At 42.3% G+C, this 18,531-nt stretch overlaps 1 protein-coding gene across 1 annotated transcript; it reads right to left on the bottom strand.

Moving 5' to 3' along the window:
* Positions 1-6,191: 6,191 nt before the first annotated feature.
* On the bottom strand, positions 6,192-18,214 carry LOC121613259 (dysbindin-like). Its single transcript, XM_041946586.1, has 5 exons — positions 18,172-18,214; positions 14,340-14,354; positions 9,066-9,206; positions 7,854-8,003; positions 6,192-7,265 (listed from the first exon to the last, which is right to left on the bottom strand). Exons 1-5 carry the CDS (start codon positions 18,212-18,214, stop codon positions 6,970-6,972), a joined length of 645 nt encoding a protein of 214 aa, XP_041802520.1. The 3' UTR covers positions 6,192-6,969.
* Between the last annotated feature and the right edge of the window lie 317 nt (positions 18,215-18,531).

Here is an 18,531-nt window from a genome sequence, read left to right as displayed (position 1 = left end):
CTATGTCTGACATGATGTTGTACAGTAGTTTGCCCTACGGCATGTTTGACAGTTTTACAGGTGGGGTTTCAGGAACATAGTATCCAGAGAAAGTATACGTACAATATTTTTATTGCAGTCCGATTCCATCTTCTCATATTGATAAAGGACATGCACGTGTATGTTAACAACTCGTTAAATGATCTTGAAAACGAATAATCCCGAACGTATGCTACTCAAATCTGAGGGGAGAAGGACACATGTAGTAGTTTTTATAGACGACATCAAACCTGCTCTACTAGTCAGTCTCATGTCAGTGTGGGAATATGATGAGATTTTGTTTCTTATTGGCTCAACATTTGCAGCGAGAACATGGATATAAAAGTCTTGGCAGAAAAATGGAAAAAACAGGAGCTCCACCCTAATAATTAAACATCACGTCACATAAACTCATTTGGTTTTGTCACGCATTTCCATCGCACTAATAACTGAACTCTTTCAGAGTGTGGTTACCTGTGAAGGTAATTGTTTTGTTCAGTATGAGCCATTAGTTCTGGTATGTGACATTTGTGATGATAAGAAGTAACCGACCTCACGTCGTGTCTTTCTTGCAATTTGCGCTTTCTTTTGAGGATACAAGGCTTATCTTGCTGCCAATACAGCACAAGTTTGTTCATTGTTATGTTGACAGTGATGATTATGTGACTTCAGACTTTACACTGTCTGACAAAAGGGACCGTGAGGAGGTTTGAAGGCATATTTGGTTGGTTTGAATTCAGTACTAAACAATCCATTTCTTCTGTAGAAACCAGTTATGTATTGGTTCTTTGCTACTGATTGCATTTTCCAGGTACTATGGAAGCTTGTGAGGTCTCTTTTCAGTTTTAAGGTGACTTGCTGTGTTAGGATACAAGGCATAAGAGGCAAGTTTCATCAAGCAGATTTTCAATTTCACCCAGGATGAACTCTGTGGAGAAGGGAGGGATTTACAGGGACTGTGTTTATGGATGAAAAATGAGAGGTAGCGTAGTGGTAGAACTGGAAAGTCAACTATTGTTTGACTCTGGTTTTAGGAACTCATTGGGTCACTAACACTGGTCTTCAGTTGCTTAAAGTTTTGCTTCAGTTTGCTTTAGGATACAGGATCTGAAATCTCTGAAAGCTAGAAATTGGTTGAGGTGGGCCAGAATGATCTTAAGTCATGGATGAAACTTGGTTAACTTGGGGCGCACAAAAAGAAGTGATGCAGCGGGTAGGAGTCGTTTTACTGTTGTCTCTTCAAGGGGACTAAAGAGGTCCGTCAACATTCAGTTTGTCCCTGATTCCGCCAGTTTATTGTCCTGGGCAACACGCTAAAAGAAAAGTAAGTGGATTTGGACGTGGTGCTGTAGGCAGCAGAATACACCGTTCTCATTGGTTCTAACAGATTATTACCATAGCAACAAAGCTCTCTCCTCAGGCTTAGCAAGGGGGAGAGGTGGTTAACTTTCCTACTTCAAATCGAGCCAGTCCTTATATTTATGCAACAGACGGGCTAAATTTGATGAGAAGTTTATACAGCTGGCCCCGTTCTTTCAGTTTACCTGATGAGTAGGGCTAAGGATTTATTGATGATAATATCCTGTCTTGTTGGATATTGTTGCTGGAGTAGGGGGAAGTCGTGAAACAGTGCTTTCCAGAGTTGTAAGTGAATGGATGAAGTCAGTGAAGGTGGTTGTAGAGTTGAGGTACAGAGGTCTCAGTATGTTTCCTTCAGTGTTTTGGAGTTGATTGTCTGTGTCTGTCAGTCAAAGCAGAGGAATATCCCAGTCATGGCAGTGGGCCTGGACTCACCTGTCTGATTAAAAGACTATGTGCAAGCTCATTGCCAAGAGAATAATCGAGAGAAATGCCGTGTCATAGACTGGATGACAAATCAAACCATGTGTGGGGCACGGTGCAGCGTCTTGTAGCTTGTCAGCAGTTGAGTGCAGATAAACGGGCCGCGATGGTGTCTAAGAAGATCCAATCAGAGAAATCTGAGTGTTTAGTCAGGAGAGGGTTTAGTCAGGAGAGGGTTGATTAAATGAATGTATTTGACATGGAAGTGCAAGTTGAGGAAGTTGAAGAGATATGAGTGAATTTTATGATTAGATTAGGCCACATCGTGCCGTCATTATTTTAAGGGGGTAATAATGCCATGAGTCGACCCTCGCTAGACTCTGGATAGTGATGGTGGTGGTGAAGGAGTGAAGAGCAATAGCTGAAGGTCTGGATGGACGTGATGTGGAGCTGGACTTCTGATGGGCTCAGCCGGAGGTGAATGAGGTGGAGGGGGGTTTGCATCTGTCTAACACATACATGATAGCTGACAACAGCAGAGAAAGGTACAGTTGTAAAGTTTGACCGCAGTGAGATCATTAGCTCACAGTGGCAACAGCAAAATCTGACTGTTTTATCTGAAACGCTCCCTGTCAGCAGATTGAATAAAATGTGTGAAAGAGAAACAGAGAAAAGAAATAAATGAGTAGCATTAAGATAGTCTTCCTGATTGAAGCTTAGTTTATTCAGTCTGTGGGCGAACTTGTAAAACTAGAAGAACTGGAAAGCTCAGAGTAACTGTGAATATGCATCAGTACTGAAAATTTTCCCTGTACGCGAATTTATTTCTCCCGTACACGCTATTCTTTGAGTGAACTCACCATTGGGCTTTGAAGCAACTCTTGATATGCGCAGTGTTGTGCATGATCGCGCTAAAAAAGCGAGTTAATTGAACATGCTGATGTTTTTGGTGAACTGAATGTACCCGTTTGCAACTAATGAATGTGAACATGAGTGTCATTAACTCCTGTGACAGTTAACGATGCACTGTGTTTTACGGCACCCAGCAGGGCTAGTGCGACTGGCAATCCAGATGCAGCTTAGAATATTTGAAGGAGCTTTATGAACAAATCAGCACAGCTTCCAACGAAAAAAAAAATCTCACATTTTTATGCAAATTGCGTCCACCGGGTCTGGAAAAACAAGTCAGCCACACCGGGAACAAATTTGAAATGACGCATCGAGTTTGAAGCATCTGACCAGTCTAAGGAGATATATCCGAGTGAATGATGATCACAAAAATATTGTTGACAGAGGCTAAGCTCGCAAACCTCCACCCAAATCAAACACAGCATTTTGTGACGGACTGGTTACCTTCATTTCCCAGCAACAAGTTGACAGACTTAAACTAGAGTACATTGTAAGAGATCTGCAGTGTTCTCGCTCGTTAAAAAAGATAAAAATGGAGAAATGAACGTGAACTCTTGTGCTAGCTCTTGTGAAGTGCGAACTTGCACAACACTGGATATGTGAGCTACAGAGTGAGCTTATTATATGTCAGCTTTAAAGGATATGTTCGCAGTTTTTTCGACTCCGTCCTAATTCAGGTTCTCATATGAACATTGGAACAGGTTTTGCTTGCTGTAATAATTTCTCTTGTTCGTACTGGCCCGGAAGATTTTTGAGATAAAGTGATCTTGTTCTTTTCAAACATGTGGTTCTCGTCCTGTGTATCTCTAAAAGTCATTCTATGAACGTATAAACAGAAACAATGATAACAGCAAATAAAAATGCACATGAATGTGTGAGTATGGTTTTAGGAGTGACTTGAAAAAAATGTAAAAATGTTGGCAACATGTTTGGCCTTGTGTTGCATTTTATTATTGACTACTTAGGCCCTGTTCACACAGCTCTCACTACCGTTGTGAATGCACCCAAGGCATATTGAGATCTGATCCCTCAGACCACATTCGGAGGAGGTCTGGGCTGCGTACGGCCAGATTCTTTCGGCAGTGTGTGCGGGACTGTGTCCTGGGCCATGCTGAAAGACCGCCTACTCAACTAACATCCTCTGTGAAAGCGCACACAAGACACACTGTCTGATTTCCATTTGCTTCACTGTGATGTAAGTTACTTGTTTGGGCTCTCTTATCTGCCAAGATAAGCGTCAGTTGTTTGTGAACACGCCGTTTCAGCTGATTTCACCACTGAACTCGTACCAGTAATATCCCCAGGCGCCCTTTAAAAAAATCACTTACCACCTTCCTGTAAACTTGGCAAATGTTGTCCATGAAGCTAATCTTTCTTTGCGTTTGAAACGTTGTGTCCGTTTGTCCCACTGTGTTGGCTGCTGCTGTTTTGCCGCGGTTAAAAGCAGCACATTTCGTTTTTGCAAATGGGATGTATGTGTTTATTTGCATATAGAGCGGGGAAGTAACATCTGATCACAGGCGGCCATTCAACATGTACGTGGAGGCACATTGTGATGCCAGCTGTGAACTGACATACTCATAGCTGGCCGCTTGTGATCGGATTGCCCAAGATGCATGTCAGTGCCAGGTGTAAACGGGGCCTTAGTTGGAAAGAGGTTTAGAAGGTGGTGGGGGAGACAGCTGCAGAATGTGGCAGCACGAGAAAAGATGAAAGAGAAACCAAAAGCCAACAGACAAAAAGACAACAGAGGAAAAGACAACAGAGGAAAATACACAGTAAATTCAACGGTTTTAACCTGTATCATTTTTATTTAGTCCATAGCAAGATGTTCCAATGGAGAAGAGACACACATCATGGTTAACACTGTAAAAAGGTTGTTTTCAAAGTAGCAGGGGTACATCTGTTCTATTGAATTGTTTACCATCCACACCCTCACAGACACACCCGTATAGCCACACACCCACACAAACAGACACATTACAGTGAGTACATATACAGACAAATCTTTGTAAGCTGAATCACTCACTCTCCACATGTTCATAAATATCCAACTCTCAAATTACATCTCACATGGAGGAGAGGAGTGACTTGGCATTGAATACAGGTGTCACCTGCATAGTTCAGCGATGCGTCACTTTATAGTTACACAAGTAAAACCATATAAAACAGTCAGCGACAAGAACAAAACGGCATGCATTTACAAACACAGTTCCATTCATGATACTGTTTGCACATGCTCACGACAAAAGATTCATGATAATGTTGTCAGAAGAATTAAAACTTTTAATTTAGGTTTGCCCAGCTGTCTTAGATAGACGTCTGTAGTTGTAGCTGTAATTGAATAAATTCATACAATCAGCCTGTGTGATCCGGCCTTAGTACTTTCACACTACAATACATCTGCCTATTTTTGTTCCAAATGTGCCTTTTGTTTTGCTGTGTTCTGAACCCCCTTGGTTCCCTAGCATGCAATTCAATGCATTTACTCTCTCTGAGGTATAGACAAATGTCTAGTGATAATTACACCTCCACTCTGTCCATGGTGTGCAAAAATTGATGCGATGAAAGGCATTTTGATCTCTCTGTAACTCATGCATTACATGCAAACATTAGGCCTTGTGGAGCTTTGAGGAGTAAAGTAGGTCCTTCTTGCTGGTCATACATTGAATCATGCACTGAATACTGTAAAACTTCAATTACCGGTACAGGATTTTTATTTGCTTCAATTGCTGAATACAACCAGCCTTTTTGGGACGCAAATTTGCAAATTCTACCATGGCAAAGGGATGACCTGCCCTACTCTGCCTCTGATTGGCTTACCCTGATAGTCTTACCATAACCCTAACCAGTCATCACTCCTCATGTCTTAACCTAACCAATGAAGGCAACTACAAGCCAGTCAGTGGCAGAGTAGGGTGGATAATCGCTTACTATTATAGGAGTCATAATTAAGGATTTGGGACCTTGACCCCATATAAGGGTCCTTTTGTGCAAAATTCTTGCTCAGCAAATGGGAAACACTGTCAAATTATTTCTCATTCTATTGCCAACCTCACAGAGAGAGAGAGAGAGAGACCAGTGAGAGTTTGGCTCAGTTTTACAATGAGTGATTCCTAATGGTGAGAAAATTACAGCTGTCATGCATGTGCACTGTATTTTTCCAGGTGTCTAGCATCGTGTACCAGCAATCATTGTTGTGGAGCAGCCATAAATCATGGATGATCGCTGTCTCTATGCTGTATTGAGCAGGTGTTGGGAAGATGGATTTGTATTGTTGTGTTCAGAGAGTGACGGAGAGAGAGGGGAGTGGGGGAGATGTAAATGGAGCCACTAAGTTGAGCATCAAGCTGAGTCAGCTTGATGGAGATAGAGAGATAACGGAGATATGTCTCGCTGCTGCATTCACTCATTACTGACTTATGATTGCAAGTGATGATAACAAGAAAAACAAACTGCTGTATGAAAGACAGAAACCGTGATTCCAGAGAATGGCAGCTGCCATGTCTTGCCATGTCTTGCCATGTCTTGCCATACCTTGCGTGGGTTTTCTGTTGGTACTTTGGCTTCATGTCCAAAGACATGCGAGTTAGGGTAATTGGCAACTCTGAGTTGCCTGTAGGTTAAATGTGAGCGTGACCAATTGTCTGTCAGTCCTGTGATTGACTGGTGACCTGTCCAGGTTGTATCGATATAGATGAGCTTTGGATTTCCCCTCTTTGTCTTTGTCTGCATTTGCTCTCTGTTTAGGACTTTTCTCTGTTTCTGTTCTTTTATTTGGGGGAAGTGTGTAAAGCAATGATGCCTTGCAGCCTTCCTGTTTCACATGGCTGTTTGGCACCTGTGCGTTCGAGTCACGAAATGGACATGAGAGAGGTTTCCCCTCTGGCAGTAAGAGGAACAAAAGTTGAACTGACAGTCGTTTCATCTCAGCCACAACAAGTTAGTGCATGGTCCTGGGATGACTGGAGTTATTTGCATACTGTATGCATGCCAGGAATCTTGGACATTTCACCATTGCCAAAAGTTTAAACCAACAATTAAATGGACTATTTAACAGTTACTGGGAAAAAGATTTGTAATTGAAAAGAAAATTCCAGTGTACTCAGGAAAACGACACAGCAAATCACAGCCAGGTCAACCATGCTAGGGTTTTCTCCCCGAAAAATGGAAAGCAAATGTAGAGAGACAGAGAGAGAGAGAGCTCTCAAACTCGTTTTATCCTCTTTGTGTATCTCTACAGAGAGTAAAATTCAGTCTTTATGAAGCTTTAGTTGCAAGGCATCTTTCCTCCTCCTCTTCCTCCTCTGTTTCTTCATCTCTGGCATGGGGAACAGAGGTCAGCAGCAGAGTGTCGGCGTGGACTTCCTCGTCGTCCGACTGGATCACCGGTGTGTCGTCTCCGCCCCCACTGGTATCACTGGAACCAGAGGATGTAGAGGACATGCGGGCCTTTGAGCCGCGGTGAACTTCATTTTGCCGTTTCAAAGGTGCCCGCTCCCTGTAGATCACCTCGGCATCTTCATCCTCCTCTTCTTCTTCCTCGTCCTCCGCCTCTGTAGGCAGAAGTTGTTAGAACATGTCTCTACCCGCTCTGTCAGTGGTAGTTATTTCCGCAGGGTTCACCTGCATTGTTCAGTGTTTGACTTGTAAAAAAAAAACTGATATGGGTGGAGATTAATCTCTGCATAATTGGTTTTGATAAACCACTAAATAATTTCCCAACCTGTGGGAAAACTTCCCAACACCAAGTGCTGGTGGTGGCAGTGGCTCCCCCGATTCATGGTGGAACCAGATCCGAAACCTAGATTACATTACATCTTTTTTGTTTCCGTGAGATGGTTCGAGTAAAGTAGAATTCAAAGGAACTGTTTATATATTCAGGAATTCTTAGTCTCACTGGTTTTCAGGTATCATACAAAGCTTGTATGACAGCAGTGCCTTTTTATCTGAATGAAGAAAGTTAGTTCTACCTCTGTACTTAGAATCCCATATTAATCCTACATGCTGGTACAATACAGTGCAATCTTGTGCCCCAGTGACAGAGAAAAGAGGTTTAATTCAAGTACTCAATACTGAATAATACTGAAAAAAGATAAAGTCTTTGCACGGAATATTCGTCATAAATCTCGAAGTCGGTGCACCTGGTAGTGGAGATGCCAGCGCTCCCTCATCCGCTCCTGATCCTGAGTTGAGGAAGACGTCAAGGGCCTCCTGGTCAGAGATGTCCATCAGGTCCATCTGCTCTAGCACGTCCACGTTCACTTCCATAGAGGAGATACTTCCCATAGGGGCTGCATATACAGGCACAACAGCATATGTAGTGTACCATGAATATACACTGTTTATATCAAAAGCAGTACATATTATTTTAATCTTGACACTATTACCATTTACAGTACTTTGGTTTACGATGTGCAGACAAGTGCTGAGTGATTGGACCAACAAATAGGCCAGATTTCTGGTATTTCATTTAGCTAATGATCTGCCTCCAAAAGAACAAGGCGCTGCTCCATGACTGACTCTCGTTCAGTGATCTTACCCAGAAGCACTGGGGGAAAACTGTCTTTGAGTGCAATATTTTCACATCTAACTGATTGAATTGAGGTTTTTTTTTTACCAAACAAGACTTGGTGATTGTTGGAACAGTGGGAAGACAAACCAACACGGTTTTGGTGACTTTTATTTTGTTTCTGTCTAGTGTAAATTGGGTATTTTACAATGAGTTAATGAGGCATTTAAGGTAGCCTTTGTGTGGTGAAAGACAGAAACTTTGTTGTTGGATTTTTCTGTTTAATAATGAAAATAGTTGTAAGAATAGTTTTTCCTTGTCATGTTGTGAGTTTTTGCTTATTTGTTCGACTAAAAGAACTAAGATCACAGCGCCATTTATAAAAAATCGCCCAACCCCACTCAGTATGAAAGTGGCTTATGATGACAACGCTGTCATTGAGTCATTTTGACCTGTTTTGAAAATGTCAAATTCTGTTAATAATTAGTGCCAATTAAAGTAAAGTTAAAACGGGCTTTTAAACCTGCAAATAGTTTGCTCAGTCTTCTGCTGTTCTTCTAGTGAGCAAAGCAAAAAGAGTTTCCCATCAGCAAATAACTTTCAAAACATTTCACACCCACCTGTCAAGTCAAGTCAAATCAAGTTTTATTTATACAGCCCGGTGTCACGAATGAGAAATTTGCCTCTTTACGGTCTGTACAGCATTCAACTCCTTCTATCCTTAATCCCTCTATTAGGGAAAACAAAACCCCAGAAGGAGCAACACTGGGGAATGCATCTTCTACAAAAATACGAAGTATTTGCCACCAGGACAGAATGACACGTAAGAATAACAGTCACTCACGTTTCCTGCAGTCGATCTGCAGGTGAGCAGAGGGCAGGTAGTTATCCACATCATGCTGGTAGACCTCCTCAAAAAAGCGCTGTCTCTCCTTCAGCTTCAGGTGCTGGCCAGAATCATTGTCCCGCGCCTTCTGAGAGTTTTCTGTGTCCGCTGACCACCAAAACAACACACACACACACACACAAAAACATCCACTTCAACTGTCTTTTAATGCAGTATTGTGTTCTAAAATTCAGTATTTCTTGGGAAAAAATATAAGCAAATATATGTGACTTTTTCCAGTTAAAAAGAGTTTTCTTTTATTATCTCAAATAGATTAAGACTGCTCTGTCTCATTCTGCCATAAAATTAGGAACTGTCACTTTATTGTCAAGTATTACTCTTGGTTTAAAAAAAAATCGTGCCCCCTGGTGGGCTAGGGATTAAGGCATCGACCATGAACTGCATATTTCTTAGTTTACATCTGGCCAGAGCTCTTTGTTGCATGTCCTTCCCCATCGCTTTCTCCCCTCCCTTCCTCTCATCTCTCTACTGTCTACTATCAATAAGGGCATACAATGCAGTAAAAAAAGTGTCTTTTAAAGATTCATAAAGATGGTTGTTTTGTGGTTATGGTCTGGTTACGCTTGGCAAAGTCCTACAGAAACCAAATGGATAAAACTGTTCTTGAAGTTGGCAACAGGTTTGCTTTCTAAACTATAAGTCAGTGCACTCTCTGGATGCCAATGTTCTTAGAATTTATGGCATGCAGAAGAAGTCCCGTCAACTCCTATAATTAGTTTGAGGTTTTAACTTTGCGGTTGTCAAGCATCCAAACACTGACACATCAGAAGTGCCGGCAGAATGGGTGACACCTAAAAAACAGTCAGCTGAACATTTTTCACTGGTGAGAAGTTGTCAGTGTTCGATAAGTTGATGTCAAATGAACAAAAACAAAAACTAGCAGCCCTGTTTTCATGATAAAGTGGATGGAGTAAATACCAACCAATGTGGCATTAAAACTGACTTCAATCAATAACTTGTACTTGCATGCCTGCTGTCATATACAGTCTATTCATCTGAATATATCTTGTTTTCTTTGCCCTTCTTGTTTTGTTTCTTTTCTGTCAGCCCTTCCTTTGACTTCCTTAAGATGAAGAAAACATTCTCATGATATTAGTCTGATCCCTAGTGGTCATGATCAGACACACATGCAGCTTCAAAATCAGCTTGACAGCAAATGAGGATTTGTACTAATGGCATCACATTAGCTATGTGATTAACCAAATATTTGCTTGAATATGTGTGGTAGCTATTTTTTGAAGTCATAATTTGTGGCTGCCCAAAACTCAAGCATTTATTAGTAGTTGGACCCTTATGCAAACATCTGTGCATGGCAATTGCATGTATGTCTTTTGATTGGCTTTCACACTTTTTGGTATTTAATATTTCTGGTCAGCATGTGTCAACGTGGCCCTTGCTCAAGTACCATCTTTAAGATGCAGTTACTCCTGTCCTGGTTTTTGCAGACTCATACTGTATGTATGCAAACAAGCGGTCCAGAAGAGGACCAGTCAGCCACTGCAAACCTTGCAAATCCTGTGACTTTACTGGGCTAATTTTCTGTTTCACTGCATGACAATACAGGCATGTTTTGAATAACAAGAGAGCATCTGTCCTTAGGTCTAGCTCCAGCATTGACCTCTGCCAGGCTGACCAGCTGTGGTTGTGTAACCATGCTTCATCCTCCTCAGCACACATTGTGCCTTCGCCCACTGGGCTCCATGAGCTGACACTTTGACTCATGTCACCGGTGTTTTAATGTTTGTGCGTCTGCATGTTCACATAAACTGTATGCGTTTGTGCTTTTGCGTCCGTGCTTTTTCTGTGCTCGTGTATCTGCATGCTATTTAGTTTATGCTCATTTTCAGTCATCCAGTGATTGCAGGATGCTTCCATGTCTAACATGTTTACATGATGCCAACAGATGGATCCAGCATGCATAGTAACAATATTCACTTCACTTCAATTACGGACCTTTTGAGTGCTACTTTTCTGTTGTTTGAAAACAAACACATCTGTGTCACCCAGCTTCTCTAGAGACACAGCCAGTCGGTCTGTCAGTCACTGCTTTGCAGCTCTGGAGGGTGTGTGTGTCAACTATCAGGCACTAACGGCAGCAGTTTATTCTGCCATTCAAGCTGTCTGAGGAGGCAGGAAAGCACCCTGGTTCACAATCTGATATTTCAACAGTTGGCAAGGAAATGCCGTCACATGTGTAAAGCTTACAGTGTTGTTAACCTTAGACATTAATGTAAATAATCTAACTAGAGGAACTTAATACGGGGGAGCATGCCGAGGTGTTTATCTTATTGCTGGCATTTAGGGCATCAAATAACTAAACCCAGAGCTATATACCGATTAAGCTTCTGTGTGTAATATTTAAAAACCACCAGCTAAGGTCAAAAATATTTTCTAAAGCTGTAGTTCATTTATACTTGCTCTTATTATGATGAATAATGAAATAACAATAAAATATGATAAATAACTCACAATTTGGTGAAAATTGCTTTAATGTGATTTAGAGCTGCACCACTAAGTCAATTAATTGATTAGCTGATGGTCAGAAAATCAATCAACAACTATTTTGCTCATCGATTTATCTCAAGTAATTTTTCAAGCAAAACTGGAGCAAAACTTGATAGTTCAGGTCAGGTTCAGGTTTTTTAGCTGCTGGTCGAACAAACAAGACATTTGATGATGTCATGCTGGGCTCTTTGGTCTGTAGACCAAACAATTAATCAATTAATCAGCATTGATGTGACACCCTACTCAACTGCCCCCCCAGCTGGATCAGTCCAGCAAGACAGCACACGCCAAAAAGAACAGCATGACTGAGTAAAGCCATTTTCTTTCATGGCGTCGCATGCCAAGGTATGACATCTTTGAAGGACATACTCTTTATGCCCTCAACATGCCAACCTGCCAAAAACCCCCCTGCCACCTCATTGCCACCTGCCAGCGTCAGTGATTATTCACAAGTCATCACGAGGCAGCAGTGAGAAGCTTGAGACAAATAAGCCACTTACTATAGGCTGTAACAGCAATGACAAGGCTTCTGATGATGATGAGACTACACAGCTTACGTAAACTTCAGCTTTGCCTGCTGGCCTTGTGGGGGTCTCTCTCTCTGACTGCTTAAGTTGAGAGAGCCAGTCAACATGCCCAACCCACGCACAGGCTCGGCTGCATGTCTCCATCTGTCTGCCTCTACGTGGGAGAAAAACATGTATGTAAAGGACTGACTCATCCAGATAACCTCTGAGTTTTCTTCCACCCTGCTGTGGAAGATGTGTAGGAGGTCTCCATGCAAATTGGCTAAAGCTACATTACTACCATGCTCTGTTTGAGGCCCAGATGGTGTTGACATCCTTCACAGGGGAATCCCTTGCTTTTGACAGGGGTTATTAACCACCAACGATCCTTATGCGGCTGATATTTTTTCCACTTTCAATCTCGAATCCAGTGTTGCTTGCCCCTGACTCGTACACGTAAGGCAAGGTCTCACAGAGACAGTCCAAAAGAACAACACACTCATGAGATACGGCTCTTGAGAAAATGAGCATAATGAGTAACAGCGAACGTGTGACACTGACGTTCAAGACAAGTTTGTGCAAGGATCGGGGTCTGATGAAACGGTTCTGGTGTTAAGTGAGGCACCTCATTCGATTTAGGCTGGTGCTTTACTCTTATCTAGGCTACGAAATACAGGTCACATGGAACGGATTTACTGTAGGTGGGTCAAGGAACAGAGAACAGCTGTGATGGCTGACTGTTGCTTTCTTAGGGAAGTGTTGGCCTTGGGATCTTATGAAACATCTAACTGTAAATGAAGAAGGTTTCTGTCTGTCTATATCTCCTTTGCATAACACAAGAACAATTCATCAGATCTACTTCACACTTTGCGGGTGGGGTCTCAAGGATGTGCAGTGTTGAATGTGACACAATACACATTCAGTATTAATTAACTTAAAGTAAATAAGCGAATAATACTCTGTGCAACAGCGGGGGCGGGGCTTCAGGGCTCTGCAGACTGTCGAGTTCTCAATGATGCTACTCAGCCAATCAAATCTGTGCATTTGAGGCAGTGAGTGACATGCACACACACAGGAGAGAGAAGAGACGAGAGACGACAGCAGGAGAAGTAAGCGAATAGTAGGCTAGATGGCGGATGGCACACCCCCAGTTTGGAGAAGCAGCAGAAGTGCAGAAAGCTAAGCAACAAATGTACTGCTGTGGGGGCAGCAGCAAAATGCATTTTAACCACCCAGAAGAAGGCCCACCTTCAATATATCACTGTCTCCAAAGCCAAAAGACTCAGATTTTCTAAATGTTTCTTCATCGCCCCCATGTCATAAGTAATTTCTGCAACGCTGTTGTTATGGTAACCTAACATAACACAGTGCGTCATCTGATGTTGTTATTATGCCATTTAATATTTTCTGTTTACTTTATCGACCTTATATGTGGGAGAAAAAGCCTTTTATTAACAATACATAGTTTCAGTAATTATCCTCACACTGACGCAAAAATTCATTTACCAGTGATTGTCTTAACTGCATATTACTGCGGTGAGGAAATAAATCAATGTCATAAGCGTTTTAAGTGTTTAGTCAAGTATTTAAATTAAAATACTGATTGTCCAGTTCAGGAAAAAGCTTGGTATGATGCACAGTGATTAAATCAGTCGAAGTGTCACTGGAGTCCCTTTGAGTTTGAGGGCCAGTATTTTTGCGATCAGGCATCTGACAAATAGGGTCTGTTATCATTGTTGATATCATAACAAAGCAGTGACAATTTAGAAACTTGATGATGATCAGATGATTGAATAAAATATTTGAATATTAATGATGCAAGTTTATGATATATATATCATGCTATATCACTTGAATAAGAATCTTTACCAGCGATACATTATTCATTAGATTAATCGACTTACTTAAAAAGAACCATTAGATTTAAGCAAGAAAAACTAATAATTTGCTGCAGCCCTGAACTTCATTATACCCAGAGCCGTATTGAGAGAGGGTTAGGGTTAATCCTCTCTCTCTCTCAACAGCTCTGGTTATACTTAGGAGGCATCAGCTAAGCTAAGGAGACCAAGAAGTCGGCCCATTCCGGACCAGCATGTTTTGAATGGATGCTGCACCAGAAGCCTATAGAAGAGGAAAAAGACATTAAAAAACAGCAGAGGAAAGGGAAGAAGGAAAGGAGAGCAGACAGGAGGAGAAGTACCATTCTTCAAATCTGCTGGTTCCACACTGAATAACCAGATGTACTGTATCTCCGTGACTGCTGACACTGCACTGGAACGCATCGTGGCTTTGTTACAGCCACTGATGGACATTAAAAACAGTATTATTTGAAAAGAAAGCCAGAATTAATAATTCAGTATGACTGCAGTGTGCCAAAAGTGATTCTGGCAGTGTCATACATCTCAGACTCATTGTGCTGATGATTACTCTGGGACGCAGTAGCAGTGTTGTTACCATTACCCCTGCATAACAGCATCCAGGAATTGAGCCTCAGTTCACTACTCCTTTTAAAGACGAAGCTTTTGAAAATGTAGTCTGAGGACTGAGGGCTTCTGCACTGAACCTGCACCTCCTTCCCAAATTCTGATTTACCATGGCGTCCCACGCTCGTGGTGCAGTAACCTCAGCATCAACCTCTGAGAACATTCACTCTGTCTCCCGTTTGCTACAGTCGATTGATGAATTCAAGGATGTATTTTCTGTTTCAGTGTGATTTGCAGCTCTGGAAGACCTGCAGGTCATAGCTGTTCAAATTTATGTGTGAATTTGGCCAATAGAAACCGCAGTCTATTATGTTGACGTATCAAGTGGTTAATTTTGTTAATATGAGTGACAAAGTTGGGAAGAATTTGTAAATACAGGCTCATTTGCTAATAGACGAGGAGAGGCCCATTTTGACGTGCTAATTTTTGAGAATCAGTGTAACACAGTTAATTTTGAACTCTATAGCTCTTTCACCAAGGAGGTTCCTGTGCTTTTGTTCAGCTCATGCCACAATTTAAAAAAACATAAGAGAGGACTTCAGTGTGACCTGAGACATAAAAATAATTGCTGTTAACCTCTGACTGAGTTAATCTTTACAGCTGCCCTTTGAAATTCCATAACACTTGTGATCTGTGACAGGACCCATGCCCCCTACCCAGAAATCCCGGCTCCTTCTCAGCCCACACTGAACCATAATTACCTAGGGCTTACTGTTACATAATACTGGTACAAGCCTTCATTTGCACACCCTACAACACTGGACTTCTACTGCATAGTAGTGCATGACTATGCAGCTTACTGCGTGAAGGCATGCTGCCTTGGTTGTGTTTACATGCATGTAGGATGTGTTGGCTGAGTTTCTGGGAAAGGAAGGAAGGAGGAGAGAAAGAAAGAAAGAAGTTTGTCAAAGAAAGGAGAATGTGGTGTTATGCAACCTGAGCCTGCTGTGCTTTATTCCTGGTGTAAAGTAACTGTAGTGTCAGTGATTTGAGGCAAAGGGCTTTACTGGGTCTGCTTGCCTCAGCTAAGCCTCATACCGACAAATACAAGGGTGCAGCGACACCATGCATTTTTTGTGCATTTGTTGTGTGTCAAGCCAAACACACACACACACACTGAATCGGAATCATTTCATTTCAAGAAAACCTTTCATTTTTTTCTTGTTTCTTTATCCTCTATGTAGTCTACATTTTCTCAGCCGCCCTGATCCTCTCCCTCCAGACATTTTCATTACTTCTTTGTGTTAAGGAAACTAACACAAGATGTAGAAGTGGTGTGTGTGTGTGTGTGTGTGTGTGTGTGTGTGTGTGTGTGTGTGTGTGTGTGTGTGTGTGTGTGTGTGTGTGTTTTGGAGAGGGGTGGAGGTGCGTGGTCCAGGGCCAGAGGTGACAGTTGAGCTGAAGCACATGATTTTTTTTTTCATCCTTCTGATTATTCTTGCAGAGTCTGATCCTTTAGACGCTTCCACTGCTCTGCCTTGATAATCCACACTGCTGGTCTTTATATTCCCCTTCAAATATGACACATCACTCTTTCTTTTATTTTGCCCCAGCATGCAATGTGCAGTTGTTCTCTCTGTCATCTTCTTCCTGGCGACCTTATCAGCACCTTTCCCGCGATGGACACAGTCAACTCCGAATACGTGTGCGTCATTAACTGCTCCATGTCATTTTTATGGTGCAGTCATACATCAAGAGTCCTGGGAACTGCACTGAAAGAAGGGAACAAATGTTCCTATTGAACCAAAGAGTCACATGGTGGAGCATTCAATCCCCTTGTGGCAAGCGGAAAAAGGAATCCCATGATCGTCTCTCTGTTTCCAGAGAACACAGAAACTGGGTGTTTGTGTGTGAGGGGACTGGAAAGGCAGTTGCACTGCATGGCCGGTCACATTTGACAGCCCATCCATCTCAAGCTCCACCCCTCTTCTCCTGCAGCTCCTAATTCCCCGTGGAGGCAGATGATGGTGTCGCCCAGCTCTCAGCAGTATACAGCCACATCATTTTTAGGTATTGCTGCTATTATTTACCGAGCCAATCGCTCTCCTCTGCTAGCCTCGTAGCCACAGCAGTCCATCAAGCATAAATCATGTATGAGTGAGATCACTGCTCAACGACAGCAACCTCCCCCGCCATGCTTCCCACTCCCCTCTCCACCCACCCACCCACACACGCACATACAGCCATGCAGTAGAAAGTAAATCCAGACCGGTCTGTTATGATACCAGTATCCCATCATCATCTTCGTCATACTACGTCATACTGCAGGATGCTCTACCTGAGGCCCAGAGAAGGAAAAATACCCCACATCATTTTCAAGTCTACGTCTGTTTAATTACTGCACTCTCATCTTCAGGTTCCTTTGCTCCCAATGCCGTGATTATATCTTGAACCTTGTCTGACCACCCGCTTTGTGAGTGTCTGATCAGATAGTGTATTCCCAGGCCGTTCCCATTCCCATTCCCAAAGCCATTAGAGCACTTCACTCAAGGCTAAATGCAGAGATGATGACCTCCAGCCATGCCCACTGCTCCCCGTTTAAGTCAATGAAAACAGGGCTTTCAGTAGTCTCCACAGAGCTCATACGTAGTGCTTTTCCTCTAGTCTGCGCACATTAACTCTCATAGGCAGTCACAGAAAGACATTCTTTCAAGCATCAAGTAGTATAGGAAAAAAGCAGATTATTCTCCTAGCGCTTAAACACAAAAAGCAGCTCATGTGAGGTAATTTGTTCAATTAGGGAGCAAGACAGTGCGCCTCTGGCAAGCAGGTAGCAGTTAGCATGTCTTTGCAGGTTCTATATAAAGACCTTCTTCCTTTAGCTTAGTCAGACACTAAGAAGTAGTTGTTATCCCTTCAGCGTGATTAAGTCTCATCTGTATCAACAGTATTGCACCACCATCAAGGCTGTCAGGCTAACTTAGTTAAAAAGAAATGGCCTGCGGCTGCTGTTATTACTTAGGACAAGTAGATTTTTGCAGTAGCTGTTAATGAGGATTAGTTCAAAGCTGGACCAAGAAGTAAAAGGATTAAATGAACATGTGTAGTTTAGTGTTTTTAGCAAGTAATACATTAATTGATCCTTGGGGCAAGGTTTTCAATTCTGTAGCTCAGAGAAAATTATGTAACAGGTATGCAGTATCTCCTGTACAAGCTGTATAACAGCATAAAGCACAGCTAATTTGGATCAGTTATCTAAAGAGCAAACGAATGCAGAATTAACCACCTCTCATGAAGGAGTTAACTGTTTTGTTGTGAGGCTCTGACAGATGAGTCGTGATTCACGCAGAGCTGAGCCAGTAGTAGTGAATTAATACCCTCTGCACAATAAAACTTTCCCTGGCCCGGCAAAAATATCCTGAGAGACTACACTGTGGAAATGAATGGCACAGTAGTAAATGCATGCTCAGAATGAAAAACAAGCACATAGAGTGTTAAATTACGACAACAATGCAGAGGAGGACATAAAGTTATAATATATTGCACTGCAAGTCTGCTCAGTACCACTTTCTCTTCAGCTGCATTTCTGTTCCACTGTTGGTTACTTACATGCCAGACGCTTGTTGTGGTTGGCTGACCCAGTAGATGACATGATCCAGTGGATGTGGGACTGGCTGAAGAGTGTGTTTTGCCTTTGAGTGTGTGTGGATTTTTCTTGTCCCCTCCTGTCAAGGCTCCAGGACAGGATGCTGTGTGCAGTGGCTGGTCATCTAGTCATTGCATCTCTTGACTTTGGCGCCAGGACTATCAAAGACAGCCCATTCACATTACTCTTTATCTCCCTGCCCTCTCCTCTCCACTTTCTGCTACTCTGCTCTGCCTTTTTGCTGTGTTCGCCGTCCTCCTCCCCCCTTTCCGATCGCCTTTGGTGTTCTTTCAAGGTTTTCCCTCTCACTGCTTCACACTCTC

The sequence above is a fragment of the Chelmon rostratus genome, chromosome 10 (genome assembly GCF_017976325.1).
Source record: "Chelmon rostratus isolate fCheRos1 chromosome 10, fCheRos1.pri, whole genome shotgun sequence".
Lineage (NCBI taxonomy): Eukaryota > Metazoa > Chordata > Actinopteri > Chaetodontiformes > Chaetodontidae > Chelmon > Chelmon rostratus.
The sequence above is the reverse complement of the archived record's forward strand: the minus strand, read 5'-3'. Positions and strand labels throughout refer to the sequence as shown.